This window comes from Pseudophryne corroboree, chromosome 8 (assembly GCF_028390025.1).
Source record: "Pseudophryne corroboree isolate aPseCor3 chromosome 8, aPseCor3.hap2, whole genome shotgun sequence".
In the NCBI taxonomy this organism is placed as follows: domain Eukaryota; kingdom Metazoa; phylum Chordata; class Amphibia; order Anura; family Myobatrachidae; genus Pseudophryne; species Pseudophryne corroboree.
The window spans coordinates 234,680,417-234,707,470 of record NC_086451.1 but is presented as its reverse complement, the minus strand read 5'-3'; the positions used below and the strand labels follow the sequence as shown (position 1 = coordinate 234,707,470).

Here is a 27,054-nt window from a genome sequence, read left to right as displayed (position 1 = left end):
GATCTCCAAAGCTACTGCGGGTAATTCCATATATGTTTCTTCTGCAGCTCACCCAGCCAGGAAGGCTTACTCAGGTTCCAATTTACAGTCCTTTCGGACGGCCAAGTTAGGGGCAAAACCAGAGGTTCTTCTACAGCCACCAGAGGCGCTAGAGATAAACCACGTAAACCAGCAACTGACGGGTTCGCAGGAACAGAGCTCAAGCTCTACTTCCGCAAAGCCTTCAGCATAGCGGTGGACCGTTATGCCTGGAAGACTGGCGGGTAGGAGCCCAACTAAAATTCTTCAGTCACATCTGGACAAGTTTGTGCCAGGATCCCTGCCTCATAGATCTTATTTCCCAGGACTACAGACTGGAGTTCCAAAAGCTCCCACCTCACAGATTCTTCAAATCAGGCTTACCAGTTAAGCAAGAGGCAAGTATAACTTTACAGGACGCCAATCAAAAACATGGTACAGACTCAAGTCATTGTTCCAGTTCCACCTCATCTGCAAAACAAGGGGTATTATTCCAACCTGTTTGTAGTACCGAAACCGGATGGTTCGGTAGACCGATTTTGAACCTAAAGTCGTTGAACCAGTACTTACGAGTGTTCAAATTCAAGATGGAGTCTCTGAGAGCGGTGATCTCAGGTCTGGAGGAAGGGGAATTCCTAGTGTCTCTGGATATCAAGGATGCGTACCTTCACATTCCAATCTGGTCACCTCATCAGGCTTATCTATGGTTTGCATTGCAGGACTGTCACTACCAGTTCCAGACCCTGCCATTTTGGTCTCTCCACGGCACCGAGGGTGTTCACCAAAGTGCTGGCAGAGATGATGTTTCAACTCCGCAAACAGGGAGTGAACATAATTCCATATCTGGATGATCTTCTGATGAAGAGACCATCAAGGGAGTGGTTGTTGGACAGCACTGGCTTCTCAACCAGACTACTCCTGGATCACGGCTGGATTCTGAACTTACCAAAATCTCACCTGGAACCGACACAGAGGCTTCCTTTCATGGGAATGATACTCAAAATAGAGTCTGAGAGAGTGTTCCTTCCCTTGGAGAAGGCTATGGTAATCCAGTCGATGGTTAAGGCTGTCCTGAAGCCAACCCGGATCTTGGTGCATCTATGCATTCGCCTTCTGAGGAAAATGGTGGCCTCTTACGAGGCACATCAGTACGGAAGGTTTCATGCGAGGGCCTTCCAGCTGAATCTGTTGGACAAATCGTCCGGATCGCATCTTCACATGCACCAGAGGATCCGTCTGTCGATAAAAGCCAGGATCTCCCTTCTGTGGTGGCTACATACTTCTCACCTCGTCGAGGGTTGGAGGTTCGGGATTCAGAATTGGATTCTGCTAACCACAGACGCAAGCTTCAGAGGTTGGGGAGCAGTCACCCAGGGGTGCACTTTCAAGGAAGATGGTCAAGTCGGGAAGTCATCCTTCCAATAAATATCCTGGAACTCAGGGCAATCTACAATGCCCTTCTGCAGGCCTCATCTCTACTTCGGAATCAGGCCTTTCAAGTCTAGTCGGACTATGTTACGGCGGTAACGTACATAAACTGACAGGGTGGAACGAAAAGCAGAGCAGCAATGTCAGAGGTGTCAAGAATCCTCCTCTGAGTGGAAAAACACACTGTGGTGTTGTCAGCGGTCTTCATTCCGGGAGAAGACAACTGGGAAGTAGACTTCCTCAGCAGACACGACCTGCACCCGGGAGAGTGGGGTCTCCACCAGGAGGTGTTCCAGCGGTTGACACGTTAGTGGGGATATTCACAGATCGACATGATGGCCTCTCGGCTCAACAAGAAGTTCAAGCGGTATTGTTCCAGGTCGAGGGACCCACAAGCAGTGGCGGTAGATGCTCTGGCAACTCCGTGGGTTTAGCACCTTGTGTACGTTTTTCCTCCACTTCCTTGGATCCCAAGAATTCTAAAGAGAATAAAAAGGGAAAAGGTTCAAGCAATACTCATTGCTCCGGACTGGCCGCAAAGGGCCTGGTACGCTGATCTTCTCGAGATGCTGATTGAAGATCCGAAGCCTCTGCCTATTCGCGAGGATTTTTTGCAACAGGGCCCGTTCGTCTAGCAGGACTTACCGTGGCTACGTTTAACGACATGGAAGTTGAACGGCTGATTCTAGCCAGGAGAGGGATTCCTGACAAGGTCATCCCAACTATGGTTCAAGCCAGGAAGGAGGTAACGTCTAAACATTACCACTGTATATGGAAGAAGTATGTCTCTTGGTGTGAAAGCAGACAATGGGGGTCATTCCGAGTTGATCGCTCGTTGCCGATTTTCGCAACGGAGCGATTAAGGCTAAAATGCGCATGCGCATGGTACGCAGTGCGCATGCGCTAAGTATTTTAACACAAAACTTAGTAGATTTACTCACGTCCGAACGAAGAATTTTCATCGTTGTAGTGATCGGAGTGTGATTGACAGGAAGTGGGTGTTTCTGGGCGGAAACTGTCCGTTTTCTGGGAGTGTGCGGAAAAACGATGGGGCGTGTCAGGGAAAAACGCGGGAGTGTCTGGAGAAACGGGGGAGTGGCTGGCCGAACGCAGGGTGTGTTTGTGACATCAAACCAGGAACGAAACGGCCTGAGCTGATCACAATCTGTGAGGTTTGGAGCTACTCAGAACTGCTAAGAATTTTCTATTCGCAATTCTGCTAATCTTTCGTTTGCTATTTTGCTAAGCTAAGATACACTCCCAGAGGGCGGCGGCCTAGCGTGTGCAATGCCGCTAAAATCTGCTAGCGAGCGAACAACTCGGAATGACCCCCAATATTCTGTGGTGGAGTTTCATCTGGGATGTCTCCTGCTTTTTCTGCAGTCGGGAGTGGATGTGGGCCTACGTCTAGGCTCCATTAAAGTCCAGATTTCGGCCTTTTCTATTTTCTTTCAGAAACAATTGGCTTCTCTCCCAGAGATCTAGATGTTCTTGAAGGGTGTTTTGCACATCCAACCTCCCTTTGTGCCTCCCACGGCACCTTGGGATCTCAATTTGGTTCTGTACTTCCTACAATCGGACTGGTTTGAACCATTACAGGAAGTGGATGTAAAGTACCTTACATGGAAGAACGTCACACTGCTGGACGTGGCTTCAGCAAGACGTGTGTCGGAGCTGGGGGCATTGTCTTACAAGAGCCCCTACTTAATTTTCCATGAGGACAGAGCTGAACTCAGGACTCGTCAGCAATTTCTTCCTAAGGTTGTGTCCGCATTTCACATCAACCAAACTATTGTGGTTCGGGTTGTTACGGACACCTCGGCTACTTCAAAGTCTTTGGATGTTGTGTGAGCTTTGAAGGTGTACATAAAGATCGGACTTGCTGTTCGTTCTTTATGATCCCAATAAAATTGGGTGTCCTGCTTCAAAGCAGTCAATTGCACGCTGGATCAGGCTCACGATCCAGCATGCTTATTCCACGGCTGGATTGCCAGTTCCAAAATCTGTACATGCCCACTCTACCCGGTCGGTGGGTTCTTCTTGGACGGCTGCCCGGGGTGTCTCGGCAGCAGCTACTTGGTCAGGTTCGAACACGTTTGCTAAGTTTTACAAGTTTGATACTTTGGCCTCTGAGGACCTTCAGTTTGGTCAGGCGGTTCTGCATTCTCCATTTTGAAGGCAGCTCCAAGGCAGATCTTCCTAGCAAGACGTTCATCATCTGCTCTCTGTCAGTCCCTCCATTGGTTGCCCATAATCTACCGTATTCAATATAAAACACTTCTACTCACATATAAAGCTATTAACCAAACTACACCAACATATATCTGATCACTTATCTCAAAATATCTTCCAACTCGACTACTCTGCGCAAGATCTGAGTCTCTCATTTGCATGGAATACTTGCTCTTATTCACAATTGCAGGACTCTCTTTGAAATCTGATGGGACCACTATGCTTTAGGTAGTGCCTATCCTTGTGTAACCTCCTATTTCCCTACAGATTGTAAGCTTGCAGCAGGGCCTTCCTACCTCTATGTCTGTCTAATCACTGTTGTTTCCAATTGTAAAGTGCAATGGAATATGCTGCGCTATATCAGAAACTGTAAATAAATATATATTCAATAAATATAATTCAAATAATAGTTTAATTGTACATATAATACAGTTCATAGTAAGTGTACATGGTGTTTACAATTCTACATCATTATTTTGACATTCAGATGCACCCTACTGTACCCAAGGAATGGCTTACCTTTGTTCTTAGTTTCCCAGAAATAGCCAGCAAGGACCCATGCCAATGCAGACACCCCAATCACGGCACCAATGTGCAGAAAGGGACTAGTTGCCTACAATGAGATAAAACAAGAGAGTCATTAAGACAGTTTGGCTCTGTGAATAATAAAAAGCTTATGGAGTTTGGAATAAATAAGTATATACATCAAGACTTACATCCTTCAGTAAGAGGCTGCAGCATGAGAAAAAGAACATCTGGTTAACAAACAAGTTGGTGACAACACAACTGCTATATATACACACATACACACTGTAGCCCCGACTGACTGATTTCTACGTTCTATTGCAAAAATAAAAAAAGAGATATTAAAACTCATGTACCACCTGAAAATAACGCTCCACTTCCCTTTCTGTTCAAATATACCTAATTGTCTGCCAAGGTGCATGGCCACTTACCAGCCATTGGATTATCTGGAATGTGGGGAAGTTGGCAACAATAAAACCACTTCAAATTGAAGAATAAAGCCTCTACTACTGTATGGATCTCTCTGGATCTTTCAACTTTTACAGAGATCAATTCCTAACTTTTCAGGAAAATCTCCGTACAGTAGACTGAACAATATGACCATAACCTGTCAGAGAATCAGCAAGACTATGGCCTTTCTGCTTCAAGTGGCAAAGAAAATATTTCTTCTTGTGAGGTATGTGCCAGAAATAATATTTCTAAGCAGTGTTCTTTCATTATCATAACCGATAAAGTGCCATACATGGGCGTCAAGCTTGACCTCAACATACTTCCCTGAAGTCTTTCTGCTGGTTTAGATCTCCCTCAAAAGGACTACTGTACTGCATCCACCATCTCACTTGTTTGTAGCTTTTACCCCTGATTAAGATCCCCACAAAGTGGCTTGGCAGAGGACATGTGGGAGATCCTTGAATCTGAGACCTGAAGCTCTACTAGAGCTGATATTGTCAGTTCCTACGTGTATCTGTTAAAAACTCTAAGATAAGATATTCCTTCGATGGTATCTGGTTCCTAGTCAAGTGCACAAAATTTAGTCAGAGGCTAACAAGAGTGTGTGTTCATGTAAACAAGATCAGATGCAAACCCTGAAAGAGATGGTACCATGCCGGGGAAAGCCGTATCATTTGTGTATGGTCACATTTAGGTGCATAAAGCAGATGTTGCTTGAAAATGCTTGTGATTGGCTGTTTGTGAATGCACCGCTGACATCAATTGGTGCTATAATCATATATATGCATTTGACAGCTTGTTTAAGCGGATGCAAAACAGAGGGTTGTTTCAGCTGTATTAGAGGTTTTAGAAGTTTAAGTGATGCTTAATAACAACTGCACTTGTCCACATGAAAAGGAAATAATTATATAGTTGCATGGAGGCTGTCAGTGTCTGCAACGTGTACCTAGTGTTAAGTGTGCACATATGCTGCTGACTGAAATGTTGCATAATGTTTATGCGCTTTTTATTTTTAGGTGTAATTAACACCCTCTATCACTCCTGAACTGTGGCTCAGGGGTTTAGTTACTAAGCATTTGTACCAGTACCAGCCAATCAGCTCCTTATGGCCATGTTAGAGGTTGAGTTTGAAAAAGGACAGGTAGGTGCTGGTTGGCTGGTACTTTATCTCCGTTCACTTTATCTCCATACAAGGCTTAGTAAACAGACCCCTAAGACTTATCTTGTCTGGTATATTAGATATTCCCTTGCTGACTCCAGGCATTTCTCCAGCTCACCACAAGAGGCATACTGGCTGCCATTTTCCAGCATAGGCATAAGCAGGATGCAAACTCCCTTTGTGTAAACTTTTATACAGCTCACCAGCCAGTGAGTGTATAAACGGGTAGCTGTGCATGGATGCTGGATATATAGCAGGTTATCATAGTTGCACCCGCTCTCAGTACTCCTTGGTGTTATGCCTATTAATCTAATAATAAAATATGTTTGCCACCACCAAAGGCTTGGGGGTTCCTCCCACAGTGGCCTTTACACTCACAGTATATACGCTTTAAAAATCAGAAGCACATGTGCCTCATAAGGCTATAGGTTAAGAACACAGAATATCAGAATGAGAAAATAAGTTTTAATTTCAAGAATAACTTCAGATGTTACAGTTACAAAGATTATTATGATTGTTAAAAAAAAAAAAAACAATACACCCAGATTATAGACAATTTCCAAGAAAACAACAAAAAGGGTAAAAACAGAAACAAGGTTCCAGGTTGCTAACGTATGAGGCCCAGACTCTTGCTGTGGGAAAGGTCACAGAAAATTGGTGCACACCTTAGTCTTAGGACTCCTTTCCAGGTAGTGAACACTAATTCAGCTAAAACCACACATTCTTTTATTAATTCAAATAAACTGCTCCTTGTCACACTCAATTCCTTTAGGATTTAATCCTTCCAATACCAGAATTAATTGTTTGTGATCTTGTAATGCAGGGTTACATTGTCAAGTATGTAGGGTTACTAAATTATCTACTTCTGTTTGAAACCTAAAGGACCTGTGATTTGTCAATATGCTGGGTAACTTTATGGCTTTTGTAAGGAAAGAGATTCGCCTGACCAGATGCAAGAAATTTCTCTTACCTTACTTCAAAAGGATTAGACACCTTCTCTGACTTCATGTCTTTGGCCTGTACGCATGACCCCTGATCTATACAGTAAACAGAACTCTTTACATACAGATCCATGCCTAGTGGTTCAGAGTAAACACTGGCCAGTTAATTACAGGCTGGCCATTTGTCACAAAGTTTGAAAATATTTTTTTCCTATAGAATATGCATAAATAGGTCATACATAGAAAAATGGCATTTTCATAACCGGTTGTACAGTACATCACACCTCCCCATTCAAGAATGGAACAGAAGCAGTGGCTCCTCATGCCTCAGTGTACTGTGTCGTGATCGGAGAGCAGTTGTCACCCTGCCTGGACAGACCATCACAATTTCCGAGTGCTGTGCCCTGTCGGTGTTAGATTGTAAAATTGTACTGTTGCAGCAGCAAACTTCATCTTAATAGTTTACCATTATCCCCAGAAACCTGGTGAAGCCTATAGAACATACATAAGTAGGTGAAATATAGTAAATTGCCATTTTCATAACCGGTTGTACATCTCACAGGTATTAAGCAGGTCCCTCATAGGAGCTAAGCAGACTTCTGTCTTCCACAATGTCACTCTACATAGTCTCAAGATGGCTCCCGCAGATGCAGAGCAGAGATCATGGTGGCCATCTTGGGATAGGGCATGAAGCCTCCCTGAAGAACAGGAAGACTGGATTTTGCACAGCAGTGCACTCCTCTTTCAACAAGAACAAGCTTCTATTACTGCATGCAGAAGATCTGAGAGCAGCTGAGTAACAGTGAGCACGTCCAGCTCTAAGGAAGTGCTGCCTCTACAGGTGAACCTCACGAATAGCCTGGTTCATTCTGAGAAATCAATACAAATTAAAGACACAGAGTGTACAGACTACAAAGACTTGAATCAAGAAATGCAGTGTTACAAAAGGTCCATTGCTTTTTGCATAACAGAAATCAAACATACGGAGTACCAGCAACTTTCTTTCCTGAAAACAGAAACTATTTCTACCATCATCACTGGAGTTTAACTCTCACCATGGACTTGTATAATCAGACTACACTTTAGGCCATCGCGTCACACTTATCTTGACCACCAGTAGTTTAGGCGAGTACTAGTACCTATTTTCCATAGTACCACTATCTTTTTATATAGAAAAAAAGCACTGCAAATGCCCAATAAAACAACAACAACAACAACTGTTTTAAAAGTAGAGCAGTGGCCATTACATCTTAATGACTACGTTGATACTTTAGTCATGCTCTCTGAGAGTTGGATAAGCGTTGTTCACAGGTGAGATGTGCGCAAACTGTAACATGAGTTGGTTGTGGCTTCTGATTATGAAAGAACTTGACTGCACACCCTAATTCTAAACTTAATGAGAGGTGCTACAATGCTGAGACTTATAGTTTCACACAGAAAGAGATAGAAACTGCCGATGTGCATATACTAAACATTGCTAATCAGAATAATTGCAGTAAAACTCTGCCATGTAACAGAGCAATATTGTGGTGCTTAGCATAATTTCGGCCAAAATTATGGGCCCACCAACCATGACCAGGTGACCGCATCTGGTGTGTCCCCACATTCCTAAGATTTAAGTCTAGAGCATAGGACCTCCCTGGCCAACACAGGCCAATGGCCCCAAGGTGTGAGTTCGGGGTGTAGGGCCCCCTGGGTTGGTGTGGCCAGGCTGCCTTGGGGCATCATATTGTTACACATAATTTTGCACATATATTATTACCAATGTAACACTTTTAAACACCCTAAATATTACCTATCACCCTTGTAGCATTCTCAACACAAAGCTGCTGCTTCTTACTAAAGTAACACTTTTAACACTTACTAGTTTGATGCTTTGGGGAGGTTGGCCTGGAGGGTCCCATGCTCTGAACATGAATATTAGGAAAGTAGGGACCCACTAGATAAGGTAACCTGGTCACAGGTTTGTGGCCAAAATTATGCGAAGCACCTCAATTTTGATCTATGTTAGATTGTAGAGTTTACTATAATTATTCTGACTAGCAGTGTTTAGTATATAGAGTGTACACTCGCATTTTCTCTTTTTCCTTCATTTATAAGTTCCTGAGTTTCCATGTTTGCTAAGGGCTTGAGTAGCATCTGTCTGTTGTTTCGACAGAGGTACCCAGGCGATGTAGTAAAGTATGTAACCGAGCAAGGTCAGCAGAGTAAATTGGTCTGACATGATTCACAAATGCAGGATTAATGCAACCAGTGGAACCAGTAAGTTAGGCAGATAGCATAAAGTGTGTGAGTTATACTGACAAAGATCAAGGAATTTGCATACAGGCCCTGAGGGATGGTTGATACAAGCCAAACAGAGAAACGCACACATATAGGTTCACAAATACAGTGCATGTCTACAAGAGAGCTTTCAAGACCCCACCAAGTTAGAAGGGCATATGAGCGTCATCGGAAAATGTGAAAGGCCTCCGTTATAGAAACATGTATGAGCGCACCAGTGTTTTAGTTATCTGCAAGGAGTTGAACAGCCTTCCAGTATTTGGGAAAAGGTCTGCAAGTAGAATAGAGAGAGCAGAATTTGTATTTTAATGGTCAACAGATGCTTCTATGTACTATGCTAAAGCAAGAAGTATGTGTCATAGAACATAAATTGGAGCCTAGAACAAAAGTGTTAATATTAACATAGGCAGAAAAACTGGCAATTTTTTCTAAAAAATACTCAGAAATGGTCATTTTGTTATGAGTGAATTAGGGGAAAAACACGTAATTTAATCTAATCCAAAACGATATACCGGTAATAGTAAAAAAAAAAACAAAAAAAAAAAACCCCACTGTTTTTAAAATATTCGTAAAAAATAGTTTTTCCCCCCAAACATCAGAACACGGGATCATCTGAGCAGCCAACAGGTACACAATGTGTGTGTGTGTGGGGGGGAGCTGCGGGGATTAATTTACATTTGCCCGTCAGCAGTGATCGGCAGCACAACAGACATTGGGGGAGGATGCAGGGAAGCAGAGGGACCGGAAGGTACATAAGAGATTCTCTTCCTGCAGCCACCTACACTGTGTATCAGACTGGTCGCATCGTTTGCAACCAGATCAGATAATAGACTGCCTGGTGTGGTCGCAAACAATTTAAATGGTTAAACTATAAGGGAGGAAAGCTCAAGAGAACAAAAGCAATATTTCACTGACTATGTCGCCAATATGACACTATACAAAAATATGTGAATAGGAAATTGAAGATGGTGCACCATCACAGTCATATCACCTAATTCTTAAACATTAAGGGGGGAGATTTATGAAGATGAAGAGTGATAAGGTGGAGAGAGATACCAACCAATCAACTCCTGTCATTTTACAGGCTGTTTATTGAAAAATGAACGTTATGGTAAGAACTTACCGTTGATAACGTGATTTCTCTTATGTCCACAGGTATCCACAGGATAACATTGGGATATTGTCGAGCGACAGCGAAAATGGCACCAACACGGTCACGAGCTTTCTGGCCTCCCAGGATGCATTGGGGCCTCCATTATATAGTCCCGCCCACTGACTCAGTCAGATCAGTTCTTTCCACAGCGATTTTAGGCAGGAACATTAGGTAGAGACCTGTACAGGCGATAAGAACACACATGCACACCCTTCCATACAAGAAGGAAGAGGTTCAGTGATTTTCTAGATCCTCAAATCAGATGCGTCAGGGTGGGATCCCTGTGGACATAAGAGAAATCACGTTATCAACGGTAAGTTCTTACCATAACGTTCATTTCTCTGGCTGGGTCCACAGGATTATACACAGGATAACATTGGGATTCCCAAAGCTATTTTAGTGGTGGGGACGCTCCTGATTGCACAGGAGGACCTTTCGCCCGAAGTCTGCGTCATGAGAGGCAAAAGTATCCAAGGCATAATGTCTGATGAATGTGTTTATGGAAGACCATGTGGCTGCCCTACATATCTGTTCTGCTGATGCACCCTGTTGTGCTGCCCAAGAAGGACCTACCTTACGTGTAGAGTGTGCAGAGACATTAGCCGGAATAGGGAGATCTGCATGAGAATAAGCTTCTGATATTACCATTCGGAGCCATCTCGCCAGCGTCTGTTTACTAGCAGGCCATCCTCTTCTATGGAATCCGTAGAGGATGAAGAGGGAATCTGTTTTCCTGATGGCACTAGTACAATCTATGTAGATTTTTAAAGCCCGGACCACGTCCAGCGACGCTTCTCCCGCAGATAGTCCCGATACCTGAAAAGCGGGGACTACAATCTCTTAATTCAGGTGAAATTTTGATACCACCTTTGGAAGATAGCTAGATCTCGTTCTGAGAACTGCTCTGTCTGGAAAAAAACTTAGGAAAGGAGACTTACATGATAATGCTCCCAAATCTGACACTCTTCTGGCTGACGCCATTGCCAGTAAAAAAAGAACTTTAACCGTTAACCACTTAAGATCCGCTCTCTCAAATGGTTCAAACAAAGGACCCTGGAGAAATTTAAGAACTAAATTCAAATCCCAGGGAGCTGCAGGAGGAACAAATGGAGGATGAATATGTACTACTCCTTGGAAAAACGTACGTACATCCTGTAGGTCAGCAATCTTCTGCTGAAACCATATAGTCAATGCTGAGACTTGCACCCTCAAGGAAGCAACCTTCAACCCTTTATCCAATCCTGCCTGCAGGAAATCCAAAATTCTAGCTACTTTAAAGGATCTCGGATTGTAATTTTTTCCAGAACACCAATGAATATAGGCTTGCCATATTCTATGATACACACGGTCCGAAAAAGGCTTTCTTGCTCTAAGCATGGTTTGGATTACTTGCTTTGAAAATCCTTTAGCCTCTAAGATAGAGGTTTCAACAGCCACGCCGTCAAAGACAGGCGATCCAGATGTCTGTGACAACAAGGACCCTGCATTAACAGATCTGGACGTTGAGGGAGCAGTATCGATGCTTCCACGGACATTCTCAACAGATCTGTGTACCAATGCCTTCTTGGCCAAGCTGGAGCTATTAGAATGATTGCTCCTTTTGCCTGTTTTATCTTTCTCACTACTCTGGGTAACAGAGATATTGGATGGAACAGATATGCCAGCTGAAACCTCCATTCTACTGACAGTGCGTCTACCAGGACCGCTCCTGGATCCCTTGTTCTTGATCATCCGTACCTCGGAACTTTGTTGTTTAGACGAGACGCCATAAGGTCTATCTCTGGTAGACCCCATCTGTTCACCAGTGTCTGAAACACTTCTGGGTGTAGCGCCCATTCGGTTTCCTGAATGGTGTGCCGACTGAGAAAATCTGCTTCCCAATTTAGTACACCCGGGACAAATACTGCTGACAATGCTGGGAGATGGAGTTCTGCCCACTTTAGAATGGGGGTTACTTCCTCCATCAGACTCTTGCTGTGAGTTCCTCCTTGATGATTGAGGTATGCTACTGCCGTCGCATTGTCTGAGCGGATCTGGACTGGTCTTCCTTGTAGATTGTCCTTTGCCTGAACTAGGGCCAAGTAAATGGCTCTTAATTCTAACAGATTTATCGGCAGGCGACTTTCCCTTGCGGTCCATTTTCCCTGGAACCATAGGCTTCCGAGTACCGCCCCCCAGCCTTGCAGGCTGGCATCTGTCGTCAGGACTTGCCACGCTTTTATCCAAAAGGGTCTCCCCTTGTTTAAATGGTCTGTCTGTAGCCACCACGCTAGAGACCTTTTTACATTTACTGGAATCTTTATCATCTGTTTCTTTATCGTTTGACGATTTCCGTTCCATTTGGTCAAAATGAGATGCTGCAACGGTCTGGAGTGGAATTGCGCATATTCCACCATGTCGAACGTTGATACCATCAGACCCAACAGTCGCATTGCTGCATGGACTGACATTGTCTGGGCTTGCAACGCTTCCTGAGCCATGACCTGCACCTTGACTATTTTTTTCTCTGGTAAGAGAACTCTCTGTAGGTCTGAATCCAATATGGCTCCCAAATGAACCATCCGCTGTGACTGATTCAGGGACGACTTCTCCCAATTTATGAGCCACCCGTGTCTCTGTAAACAAACTATCGTCTGTTGGAGATGGCTCAACAGTAAATCTTGCGACTGTGCTAAGATTAATAGGTCGTCTAGGTATGGGAATATTCTTATCCCTTGCTTGCGCAGACAAGCTGCCATAACCACCATGATCTTGGTAAACACCCTGGGTGCTGTAGCTAGCCCGAAGGGCAGAGCTTGGAACTGGAAGTGTTCCTTGAGGATGGCAAACTTGAGGTAACACTGATGTGATAGTGCTATAGGCACATGCAGGTAAGCATCCCGTACATCCAGAGATACCATATAGTCTCCCGGTTCCATAGCCAACATTATGGAGCATAACGTCTCCATGTGGAACTTCGGGATCCATATGTAGTTGTTCAACATCTTTAGATTTAGAATTGGTCGATATGACCCATTTGGTTTCTGGATTAGAAACAGATTGGAGTAATACCCCTGTCCCTTTTGTGATGGAGGTACTGGGACAATCACACCTGACTGCAGTAATTTTTGGACTGCTTCTTGCAGGGCATTGGCCTTCGACTCTATACGAGACGGGCTGGTGCAAAAAAATCTTTGAGGAGGCTGCCTCCTGAATGGGAACCCATACCCCTGAGATACTACCTTCTGCACCCAGGCATCTGATGTTGACTGTTGCCATATGTGTGCAAATTGCAGGAGTCGGCCCCCAACCCTGGAATCCTCCAGGCGGAGGCCCGTCTCTTCAGGCTGAGGGTTTCTGTTCAGGTTTGGAAGCTGGCTTTTTGCTAGCCCACTGCTTCCTACCCCTGGATTTAAACTGGGGTTGTTTAGGCTCCTCTTTAGCTTTCGCTTTGCTTTGCCAGCGAAATGAGCGAAATTTTAAACCCTTGGACTTAGGGTTATAGGTAGCCGGAAATCTGACCTTTTTCGATTCAACCTCTGACTCTAGGATATCCGATAAAGGTTTTCCAAATAATATATTACCCACGAAAGGCAATGCTTCCAATTCTTTCTTGGACTCCGCATCTGCCTTCCAGGTCCGTAGCCAAACTGCTCTGCGAGCGACTACTGCCAGGGCTGAAGCTTTAGAAGCAACAGTGCCTACATCAATAGCTGCTTCTTCTAAATACTGGGCAGATTGTCTTAAACGGCAAAGACGATCCTCTTGCTCCCTAGTAGGAGAGGGGATGTCATTCTCTAGTTCCTCTATCCATTCGCCCATTGCCTTTGCTATCCAGGCCGAAGCCATAGCAGGTCTTACCACTGCACCTACAAGAGAAAAAATATTTTTCAATAGGCTCTCTACCCTTCTATCTGTGACATCATTCAAAGAGGTAGATGACAGTGGTAAAGCAGATTTATGCACGAGTCGCAGAACATGTGCATCTACTTTTGGAGGAACTTCTCTCTTCGAACAATCTCCAGCAGGAAATGGATAATAAGAATCCCATCTCTTAGGAATCTTATACTTTTTACTGGGCGCTGCCCAAGACTCATCCATCATTTCCGTCAACTCATCTGACGCTGGAAATTCAGCCTTCACTGACTTTGTTCGTTTGAATACAGGAGCTTTTGCTTTTAACGCTGTCTTGGCTGGTTCTTCCAGAGAAAGCACAGCCTTCACTGCATTAATGAGTTCAGCTACATCTTCTGAACTAAAGCTCTGCGATTGATCATCATACGGAGTTGACTATTGTTTCCGCATCATCATCCGATGTATCATCTTGTGTAGTCTGCCATACAGACGTATCTGTCTTAGTCTTACCTGCCCCTTGGTTGCTTGTAGAAGCTACTGGAACCAAACCATAGGAAGGGAGCTGCATGTATGGGTTCATAGTGTAACCTAACTTTTGAGATGGTGCTACCGGAGCTAACCTGTCCGCTATTGAAGACAGAGTCTTTGCGAACATATTCCATGGTGGCTCTACTGGAGGCTGAACTAACTCCTGTTTTTTACTTCGCTGAAAAGTGAAACAGTTTGCACACAAACCCTCATAAGTGACCAATTGATTCATATCAATTACCCCTGACTTACAAGATAAGCATTTTAGGGCTATGGGAGTGCTTGACAAATTCTCCTCATCACTTTTGCCGCTCACAGACATTTTATCTGATATTGACTACACAATTTTGTGACTGAAAAACACCCTATAATCAGTATATAGAGGTGAAATCAATCTGACCACAGTTCACCTGATTTGAGGGTCAGAACAGGACTGACATTACACAGAAAAGTCAGCACGCATACTAGCAGTCAGTCACATGTACAAGCATTAGACATTGTCATATGAGAATACAACCTCCATAATAACTTAATCATAAGTAGGAAAATTGTACTTCTGTTTAACTGGTTCTTTTTTCAACATAACATGCAGAAAACACAGTAATATACAGGTCTCATATGCAATAGGTACTAAAAATTAACAATGCATACTAAGGAGTAGAAAGGAATTTTTAGTACTGTATACCCTGCCTCCAGAGAGCGGGATACAGGGACCTTCAGAGAGCGGGATACAGGGAGACTCACCACACTTCCATATCCAAGCAAAGACGCTCGTAAGACGCTGAGTGGATTCAGACGCTACTGGTGTACACTGCTGCTCTTGGTAACTGATATCGGACACGGACACTCACCAACAGACACGGACGCTGAGCGACTCCACGTGTATGCAGACGCTAAAGGCCTGCGACTCGGTCTGGGCGGGTTTATATCCAGTGTACACAACCGCAGCGTCTAAGCTGCGACCGAGTACCCTCGTGGTAGCGTCTGAGCCGGTAGTGAGGTCATTCAGTTCATGAAACGAGAGACACGCGGGAACTGGCCATGAACTCGGAGGAGGGACGGCCAGGAGAGCGTCTGAAACCCCCTGTTGACTTAAACTCCCAGGATCGCGGCCTCACCTAGTCCTGGCGCCTATGATCCCCAGAGCGTAGTGCTGTCACACCGGGATGTTCGGCGCATCAACACACTGTTTGTAGTCTCCACCAAATCAGTGTAGCTGTGTCCTGACCCCTTTAGTAAGAGGAAGTCCATAGACTCACCGTCTCCTCATGCTCCAGCCACAGCCTGGTAACGTCTGCTGGACCTGCTAGAACATCCGACACAGACGCCCGTCGAGACAGCACTGTACCGCGGAGGTAAGCGTTGTTGCGACCCGGTGGGGAGTTGTTGGAGCGACCCTTTCTAATATGCGTTTAAGACGCTGCTAAGAGAAGTCGCTCAAAAACCAAAACAGTAAGTCTATAAAAATAAATTAATGAAAACTTAAGGCTGCTTTCACAGCAGCCCTGTGACCATGCGGCTTCCTGCCGCACCAAGCAAAAAACTGATCTGACTGAGTCAGTGGGCGGGACTAAATAATGGAGGCCCCAATGCATCCTGGGAGGCCAGAAAGCTCGTGACCGTGTTGGTGCCATTTTCGCTGTCGCTCGACAATATCCCAATGTTATCCTGTGGATAATCCTGTGGACCCAGCCAGGGAAATGACAGTTACAGTAGGAGCTGATTGGTTGGTACTTTGGGCCTAATTCATGTTTGTACGCAATGCTGATGTTCGCGCAACTGAGCGATTATCATCAGACTGCGCATGTGCCGTGATCACACTGCGCTCACGACAAGGTACCTTTGTGATGCTGTCCGCAGTGAAATATTTAAAGCAGAGGTTTGATAGTTGACCCCTTGAATCTGCAATATAAATGGTACATAGAAAATACACAGCAGCACACTCCTCTGTAAATAATGATTTTCATAGGAATCTGATGTCCTACAAAAATACACAGGTACCCAGAAGGGGACGTAGTTAATTTCCTGAACGACGGGATCCCAGCCGTCAAAATACCACTGTCGGAATCCCGACAGCAGGGAAAATGCAGTCAGTCGAAATCCTGACCGCTGCCCGGTATTCCCACTCTGGGTGGTAGTCCACGCCACCACCTGAGGAGGAATAGAATAGTATGGCGAGCTAAGCTCGCCACCGAGGGGATACGCTGCGCTTGACGTCGGGATTCCGGCATCGGTATTTCGACCGCCGGGATCCCGACAATCTGTATTTCATACTGAAGCTCCCAGAAGAGCACTGTCACTGCCAGTGGGAATAGTCTTAAGGTGGGTACACACTATTAGATATATCTGCAGATCAATTGATCTGCAGATATATCTATGTACGGATCGGGCAGTGTGCTGTGCATACACACAGCCCGATCCGTCGGGGGACTGACGTCATGAACTGGGCGGGCGCTCGCGCCCGCCCAGTTCACCTGTCAATCACCGCCGGCCGCCGCAGCATGTGTACGGGTGGTCGGACGACCGCCCCGTACACACACAGCGACGCGCCAATATATCGTTAGATATATTGGCTGTCGGCTGTGCTGCGCGGCCGACGCGATACGTCTGTGAACGACGGAGTTCACAGACGTATAGCCCGTACAAACTGGCCGACGGTCCCGCGATGTATCGGCCGTTCAAGAGAACGGCCGATACATCGACCAGTGTGTACGGGCCTTTAGAATCAGCACCTGTTTTGAAACATTAACCTTACATAGCAATGTCTTTGTAAGCTTTATCTGTAATACTATACAGATTCATCAGCACTAACTGGCTTGATCAGCGCTATACTGCACTTATCTCATCTAATAAGTCTCTTTATATCATGCGACGGACCATCATTTCCAAATCACTTATAAATACTGCTACATACGGGCCCTGTACCAATCATATGCAACACCCAGATTAAACTACAGTAATGTACAGTAATACGTTTTATTATATTGTGGCAATCAATCAACAAACCACTAGAGGGCAACATGTTCTATATGTCTGAAAGCTTGCAAAATGGAAAAAGTACCTGCACAAATTACAAACCTGAGGCAACAAAATATACAATCTTTGTCTTTTCAGATGACGTTCTGAATGATAAAATTAGAGTCCAGTTATTCTAATTCTCAGTTATCATTACAGAAAAATTGTAAATCTTTGAAAGCTTCTAAAGCAATAAAGATGAATTGTTGGACAATGTTAAATAGCCATTGGCCGGAAAAAACAATGACCTAAAGATTTGCAGCAGGCGCAGAACTCAAAGAGTAGTGTGCATATCAGAGATATTCAAGGGCCCTGAGCAGACATCTTTGTTCCAATTATGATAATTATGACATTTGTGGATAAAGTCAGAGGGAGAGAGGTTGCTAATATTCCCGGACTTTCCTAGACAGGATGACGATAAACGCAAAACACTTAATCCAATCTGCAAACAAATGTTCAAGAAAAAGAGCAAATTCTCACAGGATCTTGGATTATAAACTTGCGAGCAGCGCCTTCCTACCTCCATGACTGTTCTTACCCAGTTTTGCTATTATCCAGTTTTGTTTAATCATTGTTGTTTACAATTGTAAAATGTAATGGAATATGCTGTTGGAATAATAATAATGGAATAAGAAACTGTTAATAACAAATAAAAAAAAAAACAGTAGTCACCATGTTTGAGGGTCTGGCTAGAATACATTGATTCACAGAAACTCTGAAAGTCTCCAGGATACATTTATCGGTTTATCATCATAAGGTTTTCAATTTGGGGGTCTCATCACTACCCATGATGACATGGGACCACCAGACTCTTGTGATGCTTGGTTGGATGTCATTGTCTGCTACATTCAAATTAAGTTACAAACCCATGACACAAGACAACACTTCCATTCTGCTTGCTGGAACTTCTTTCTGGGCAAATCTGCTGTCCGGAATGGCCTGGTTTGAAACAGTAATAAAGAACTTCTAATGCCAAACACCAACATTCACTCTATTATGGGACATAGTCAATTACCTGCTGTGTTTACTGCGCAGATAAAGCTCCGGGTTTAGCATCTGGAGCTATTCAACAATTCTGCATTTTCCTTGCACATAAAGCCATAGATTCTGTGTTAAGTGCTGCAATCTATGCGTTTCCCTGTGTGTTAAGCCCCAGAGGGCGTATTAAACATGGAACACAATTGAATACTGTAGGTCTGGCCTGACAATTAACCGTGTTAACTGAATCTGCCCCTTTGTTCTCCCAAATTCATACAAACTTTGCCAAACTAAACCAATAAACAAGTGATTAAGAAAAGCTTCTTGCACACTTCCTGGTACCTCTGTCAAACACTGGTATAATCTATAGCCTCTATACATCTCAAGCCCAAAGGGGCACTGATCCTTAAGGGGGGTACTCACGGAGCGATATTCTAAGCAATCTGACTAGATTGCTTAGAATTTAAGCATCATCGCTCCGTGTGTACCCCCTACAGCGATAGCGATGCGCGCTATCGCTGCTGCTAGATTGGCCTGCATGCAGGCCAATCTAGCGGGTCGCTCACTTCTGGGAGTGTGCAGAAAAACGCAGGCGTGTCAGGAAAAAACGCGGGAGTGTCTGGAGAAACGGGGGAGTGGTTGGCCGAACGCTGGGCGTGTGTGTGACGTCAAACCAGGAACGAAACGGCCTGAGCTGATCGCAATCTGTGAGTAGGTCTGGAGCTACTCAGAAACTGCTAAAAAATTTCTGTTCGCAATTCTGCTAAGCTAAGATACACTCCCAGAGGGCGGCGGCTTAGCGTGTGCAATGCTGCTAAAAGCAGCTAGCGAGCGAACAACTCGGAATCACCCCCATTGTCCCTAATCACCCGATTTACTTTTTGCTAGAATTATTTATGTAATGACTATACAGTGGTTTATACTGAAAACATTTCATTATTGTATTACTAATAGGCAAAAATAAAAGTAGCAAATTAGAACACAATAATTACACACAGCAGGCCTGCCCATGCCATATATCTGGTCTGTCTTGACAAAATCCTAAAAGGAGTTTGTTTACTAGTTTAAAAATAATACGGACAGATACTTTAAGGATCTCACTGGATAGTTAAGTGCTATTGAATTGCTTTTTGGAATTCCACCACTGTATTCCTTTTGGAGGTGGTGAAGATAATTAACAAAAGAGCAATAGGTCAAGGGGTCAAAAAGTATGAAGAATGCCTACTGGAGCAGTGCCGCAATCAAGATTGCTGATGGTGGTAGAGGAAGCGCAGAATTTTAGAGCATTCCTTTGGTTTTCGGACACGCACATGCCCAATTCCACTTCACAAATTGACCTGAATTTAGTACTGGCTCAGAGTTGGTCATAGGTACAATTTTGTGTCTCCATGTTGCGCTTCAGTAGAGCAGTGTATATCCATGTGCAATGTAATAATAAACTTCAGACACAATTGGCAAATGTAATACAACCTATGTCACCAACATATACCAGGGAATATTAAGCACTGGATACAACAAAGACATATAGACATTTGTCTTTTGTTTGAAAGTAACTTAAAATCACAGAAGTCAGTAAAAGAAATACTGATATGTAAACATACATACACACACACATACGGAGTGGACACATTTGTTGGTACCATTACAGCTTACTGACACAATGGTTCATTCCTCCTGTAAGGTAATGCTATTAAAGACAGATACAAGCGGAACTCTGAGATGAAGGTACTGTACATCAGTGTCTAACTGCATCATCAAAGCTTTCTGCGCAACAATGAGCTCCACGGAAGACGACCCAGGAGGACTCCACCTTTTTTTTTCTTTTTCCATCAATAGTTTTTATTGAAAACAAGTTTTCTTTTTGCAAGGGGAAGGGGTACAGAAAGAAAGAAGGAAGGGGGGGGGGTACAAAGAACCAAGGGAACGGGATGTAAATATGCAAATATCAAAATTGTCAGAAGTTAAATATAGCAATCCAATATAGATACAATAGGAAAAATACAAAGTCATCTTGGAAAAAGATACAGATAAAGATAAACACGGGTCAAACATGAAAACATATCAATAAACAGATAATCAATAATAGACACAGGGCTAGTAAGGCACAGCCGGTGCACAGAGCGGAAGTATAAGCCGAGTCAGTTAGGGGGAAGGCGAAACACCCCCTCCAGCAGTGACGTAGTCATGCCATGCTCTCCATTTCACCATTGGGGAGGAGGCCGCAGAAGAGTAAGGCATGAACTCAGTTTCCATAGTAAAATGGAATTGAATTTTGTTGGTGACTAGTGATAGAGGAGGGGGAGAAGCTTGTTTCCAACTTTGGGCCAATGCAGCCCTGGCAGCTAGACAAATATGCCCCACCAGATATCTCTGATGAGGTGGTATCTCAGCAGGAAAAATGTGGAGCAGGGCCATGGCCGGAGAGGGGGTGAGGGACAGGTGTAAGACCGAATTAATCAAAGCAAATATCTCGCTCCAGAAATGTCGAAGGGAAGGACAGGGCCAGAGAATATGGAAAATATGGCCTATTTCCCCACAGTTACACCAGCAATATTTGGAACAAGACTGCCAGAATGAGTGTAGCCTATCCGGTGTTAAATATAGTTTATTAAGGAGTTTGATATGCATCTCCGTGTGATTCAAGCACTTGGACATTCGGTAAGAAGAAATAAAAAATAGGATTTTGGTACTTACCAGGTAAATCCTTTTCTTTGAATCCATAGGGGGCACTGGAGTACTCTTGGGATATGGACGGGCGTAGCCGAACAAAGGCACTGAATATTCAAATTTAGGACTCTCCCCCCCTCCATATCCCCAAGTACCTCAGTGTACTGTGCCAGTGTTTTTTACTGAGCGAACAGGATATAGAGAGGATTGACAATGGAGAATTCCTATAACATAACAGACAACCACAAAGTTGACCTGTAACCTTATTGTCAACTAAACAGTTGACACCTTAACCGATAGAACTTTATAATTTGAACCAATCGGTGAAAATGTGTTACCATAAGCTCCTTTGAGCTTAACACCACCCAAGTAAAATTTGTTTACTAAGCTCCCTTGAGCTTAAAACAACCCAGGTAAAACTGCTCTGGGTGGGCGTCCAGTGCCCCCTATGGATTCAAAGAAAAGGATTTACCTGGTAAGTACCAAAATCCTATTTTCTTTATCATCCACTAGGGGTCACTGGAGTACTCTTGGGACGTACCAAAGCTTCCCTCGTGGGCGGGAGAGCTGTTTGATACTTGTAACAGTAGGCAGGCCAAAGCTGAATGCTGATGGCGCCACCATTCATAACGTGTAAACGTGCACAAACGTGGTGCACTGAAGGCTATGTAGCCGCGTCATAGACGCTCCACGACCCGCTGGGTCTGACATTCCCACAGAACCTGTGGGATGAACTATTACTGACGTAGGCGATTGTAACTTAGCCTTAAAGTAAGCCTGACTTGTAGTCATTATTATCCAACTGGATAATGTCTGCTGAGAAACTGGCTAACCCCAGTTTGCAGTATTATATAGAACAAACAACGTATTTATATCACGTAATGTAGACGTTCGGTACATATATAAACGCGTAATGCGTGTACCACATTCAGAATTCTAGAATGTGCTGTCCCCACAGGAACCACTATTGGTATATTGATGTGAAGAATACGAAAGCGGATTTCGTCCGAAGATCTGCTTTGTCATGAGAAAACTTAAATACGGTGGCTTGGAATACAAGGCACCCAAATATGAAAACAAAACCCTTGCCGAAGCACCCTTGCCGAAGGCAAGGCTAGAAGAAAAATGTTTTCCAAAGTAAGAAACTTAATTCTCATTTGTTGTAAAGGTTCAAAAAATATGAAACTTAATTCCCCTTTGTTGAAAGGGTTCCAAAATATGAAAACTGTAATAAATCTGAACCCAACCTCAAATCGCCTGGCGCTGTAGGTGGGATAAATAGAGTCTGAACTTTGGTGACACCTTGTAGAAAGATGTTTACAGACGCAAATAGAGGCAAACGTCTTTGAAAATACGTTTACCACACAGATACCTGCACTGTTAGTGCAGATGAACGCAGTTTTCCATCCCATCCCGTTTAACCGAATACGGGTACTTGAAGTATGATGTTGGAAACTTCCGAGGTTTACAACCTATGTAAGCACACGAAATTTTTTTTTTTTAATAATGAGCTGCCTTAAGCGGCTTACTATTTCGTTACATGGTTGGTATAACCGATACTGTAATGCTCTATTTTCTAAGAGGGCGGTTTGAACCCTCACCCCGTCAACCGCAGCTGCGGTACACAGATAATAGGTATACAGATAATAGGTATATAGGTAACTATGGATAAAAGAACGTTCCCTGATGTAACAGGTTGGACGTATTATGAGAGGGCTAAGATCGTGTGCAAGTATTCCTTGAAAATTCGAGAAGCAAACTTCTCCGAAACCCATGAGCTACCACCAGTATGACTGTGACGAACTGTCTTCTGATCCGTTTTGGCAACGGAGAGAGAAGCGGAAAATGGTGGAGCCAGATACACGATGCTGAATGACCCCATGAATGTGAGAGATTTCACCGCCACTGCCCTTGTGAACTGTTTTGTACACCTACTGAGCTTTTGTAATTGTGGCGAGATGCCATCATGTATACTTGAGGACAACCCCCTTCTGTGGACTCACATATGAAACACCTCTGGATTTAATGTCCAGTTTTCAAGATCCAAATCCTGACGGGTGAGATCATCTGTCTAACAGATGTCCACTCACTGATTGATCTCTTGACATTTTCACCTAATGGCGTACTGAGCCATTGAAGATTTGAGTGACCTGCTGCATTGCCATGCGGCTTCTTGGTTCTCACTGGTTGTTGTGTATACAACTGGCGTTGCTTTGTTTGACTGCTTAAGGCCAGCGTGATCTAGGCATGAAAAAACAAAATTACATGAAACTCACGGTTGTTTCTCTCCACGGAAATCTTTAGTAAAAAGCGAAAGATGTATTCGTTCTGAAGAGAAACCAGAGTCTATGCCTGGTCAGACTGAAAGCGAATCATTTATTGCATTGTAAAATGCACAGAGTTCTAGGACATTTATCGACAGCAATCTGTCGTGTTTTAGAACCTTTGAGTTGATTTTAACTACAAATCCTGACTCTCTGTGACTGTCGTCCAGAGTATAAGCACCCTTGTCCCTCTGTGGAAAACGCGAGTGAATGGTGGCGAACTAAATTGAAAACACATCTTTATTCTTAATAGATGAATACACCAATGTACCGCTAGAGTGCGTGTACTTTTGTTCTTGCTGGTGTAGTAGGTAAAAGTCTTTGACTTACCATATTTATAATCTTACCTAGGAATTGACATCGTTTAGACAGACTTAGATGCGATTGTTTTCGAACTTGATCTGCTACCGCAGTATACTTTAGTAGCGCAAGTTAGAAGAACTTTGTTGATACATAGTTCTTATGTGAGATGAGCTATGATCCCAACATCACTTTGGTAAATACCGGAAGCGATAAGCAACGGTAGAAATGAAATGGGTAATGGTTGTGGCGATTTGCAAACGCTAGAACCTGTGATGAAGAAACCGGACTGGGTAAATACGCATTGTGAATTTCAAATGCAATTATGCAATTTTGTGGCTGCAAAAAGCAAATACTAACTACAGAAAATCCATTTTCTAACTGTAGTAAATGACTTGCTGATTGATACTGCAACGGAGCTGTTTGGTTTTGCTCAAACAGAGGGGAATAAGTAACTCTGACTCTGTTGGCGTACTATTGGCTGGTTTATAAACCAGCAAAGACTAAATGACATATTGCCAAACCGTTCGACAGAATCAGTTTTGTACTTTAAGCTGTAAATAGCTGAGACATATATGAGTTGAAGTCATGAAATCTCGCAAAAGTAACATGTAAAGACGCGCTTCCACAATTATAAAAGAGGTCATCAAACCACTGGCTTGCTGACTGTGACGTCCCTTCGTTACAAAGCGTGACTGTTTGTTATAAAGGGTTAAAATGCCGTTACAAGTATATTATTTTAGGAGCAAACAAGCTCTGGCCTTGTCGCGCTTAACTAGCGACAATGAAAATAACCGGCGTTAGCAGAAGCTTAACAGATATACTCTGCAGCTTCTTTTAACAGTGATCGTCATGGTTTCATACATAGATTCTAGTGACCCAACTGTATCTTGGGTTTTTGTAATGTTTGACAGAAACGCATCTTCCAATGGTGGATCGCGTCCTTTTGGAAACGATTATGTATGGTTGTCCAAAACCCTGCACTATTCGGTGTGAGATTTGACATAGAATCGTGCATTAAATTATAAGACCAGTGACATAAACCCTTTGGTATCCAAAGGGAAATTGGCCCTTTGTAAAGACTGTCTTTTGTTAGAGCTGGCAGAGTCATTTCGAGACTCCGATTACCGCTCTTTTAATTTGAAATGCCAATGTTAACATAGGTTTCTTAAAAAAAATAATTAAATATTTTTAGTCTGCACTAGAGCCTTATTCGCTATGTAGACAGACATCATAATCGGCAACAGACAGACACTTGCACGACTTAATGAAGTTATTATATGGCATATATATATATATATATATATATATATAAATATGTTATTGCTGAACAGCATATTTATCTCTACGGAAATCTTTAGGAAACTAAAGTGTTCTTTATGTGAAAAGTAGTTCACATGGCATATGAAACCCGAACCAAATTCCTACTAACACCCCAGCGCCTTCTGGTGGCTTAAAGATGTAGGGCAGGAATGTTCTAGCATTATCCTGAACTAAAAATTCCCACTAACACCCCTGCGCCTCCTTGTGGAGTAGAGGTGTATGGCCGGAATGTTCTGGAATTATAACTGGAAACACAGCAATGATTAAAATGGCCGCCATGCCATGTTTTCACATAAAATCACCGTACAGGTTATTTGCTGCAGTTTTAATATATAGGCTTAATAGCCTATTATACAGATTATACAATGAGAACACAGGTGTAGGATACAGTAAAAATACATGAATTTAGTTATCCATTACACTGCCTGCAGTTAATGCTATTATCTTGCAGCCTTAACAGAAAATAACAGAAAACATGGTTAAACGTGGAATAGATTATGCCACTGATAGCCTATTGCAAACCAAAGCCTCATATATATATTATATATATAAATTGCTTAAACATATAATCACAGTTTATACTGATATCAGACACAGTTCTGGCAGCAAAAATCTTCATTATATATTATATATATAACATGTATAATCACAGTTCTGTGATATTATAGCCCCTGACACTGTATAAAAATCGCTTTGCTGCTTGTGTCTATTTTTAACCCATGCAGCCTTTGCTGCTGCTATGGGCATTACTTCCCCTCCCCCATCCCCATGTTACCTGCAGCGTACGGGTATCGGGTGCAGGGAGAGGAGGAGAACGCTGTATATAGCGCCGGGGAGCCGTCCGGAAGAGCGGGCGGCGGCGGGCCTTCCAACAATAGTACCCAGTTTCTGTGTCCGGCATCAGCATGCGGTGACTGGAAGAGCGGCCGGCGTCCGTGAGTGACGTGCGGCCGCTCGTTAACACACGGGAGACTCTCGGCGGCGCCTCTGTATTGGTGCCGGTCCATCAGCGCAGTGAGAGCGGCCGGCGTCTGAGTGACGTGCGGCCGCTCTTTAGCACACGGTAAAGTCTGGGCAACGTGCACAGTGAGAGCGGCCGGCGTCTGAGTGACGTGCGGCCGCTCTGTAGGGTAGTTAAGCAGGAACCCTTCAGCGGCGTGCTTAGCGGCGGGTACAGTGAGAGCGGCCGGCGGCTGAGTGACGTGCGGCCGCTCTGTAGGGTAGTTAAGCAGGACCCTTCAGCGGCGTTACAGTATAACATCACACACAGTAGGGCGGCAGCGTGCGCTGACCGCCCTGACACCCATACCTTGTGCCGTTTTCATCCTGGCTGTGACGAGCTTCTCTCTGCAAGCTCTGTTTTAGCCTCCAGCTTCTCTTGTGACGGGCTTTCTGTAAGCTCCTTGCAGCTGTAGCTCTTCCAGCTCTTTGTCTCATCCTGGCTGTGCCGGAGCTTCTTTCTGTAAGCTCCGTTCAGCTTGCAGGAGACAGTGGCTGCCTGTGGCTGTGAGGGTGCTCTTTGTGAGGACCGACACGCCATGCGCTCCTCTTATAGCGCCTGTGGCTGTGAGGGTGCTCTTTGTGAGGACCGACACGCCATTCGCTGCCCGTGCAGCGGCACTATCCCGGACCCATGTTTTTCCAGAAACTGGGAAGGGATGTGCTAAGTGTAAAAATAAAAATTAAAAATAAAAATTAAAAAATAAAAATCCAAGTGTGGTTATACCACAAGCCTATGTTCGTGCTGTGAGCACCGAAAAAACACTGGCACAGTACACTGAGGTACTTGGGGATATGGAGGGGGGGAGAGTCCTAAATTTGAATATTCAGTGCCTTTGTTCGGCTACGCCCGTCCATATCCCAAGAGTACTCCAGTGACCCCTAGTGGATGATAAA

At 43.9% G+C, this 27,054-nt stretch overlaps 1 protein-coding gene and 1 non-coding gene across 5 annotated transcripts in view; both read right to left on the bottom strand.

Moving 5' to 3' along the window:
* The window catches only part of GDPD2 (glycerophosphodiester phosphodiesterase domain containing 2), a 375,381-nt gene that overhangs the window by 164,081 nt on the left and 184,246 nt on the right, over positions 1-27,054 (bottom strand). For all 4 annotated transcript variants that reach the window (XM_063937109.1, XM_063937108.1, XM_063937106.1 and 1 more), the window contains one exon: positions 4,198-4,291. In XM_063937109.1, coding sequence (XP_063793179.1) covers positions 4,198-4,291 — 94 coding nt within the window. The remainder of the gene's footprint in view (positions 1-4,197; positions 4,292-27,054) is intronic.
* Positions 23,440-23,559, bottom strand: LOC134953768 (U5 spliceosomal RNA). Its single transcript, XR_010185768.1, has one exon. It is a non-coding gene; the product is annotated as a U5 spliceosomal RNA (small nuclear RNA).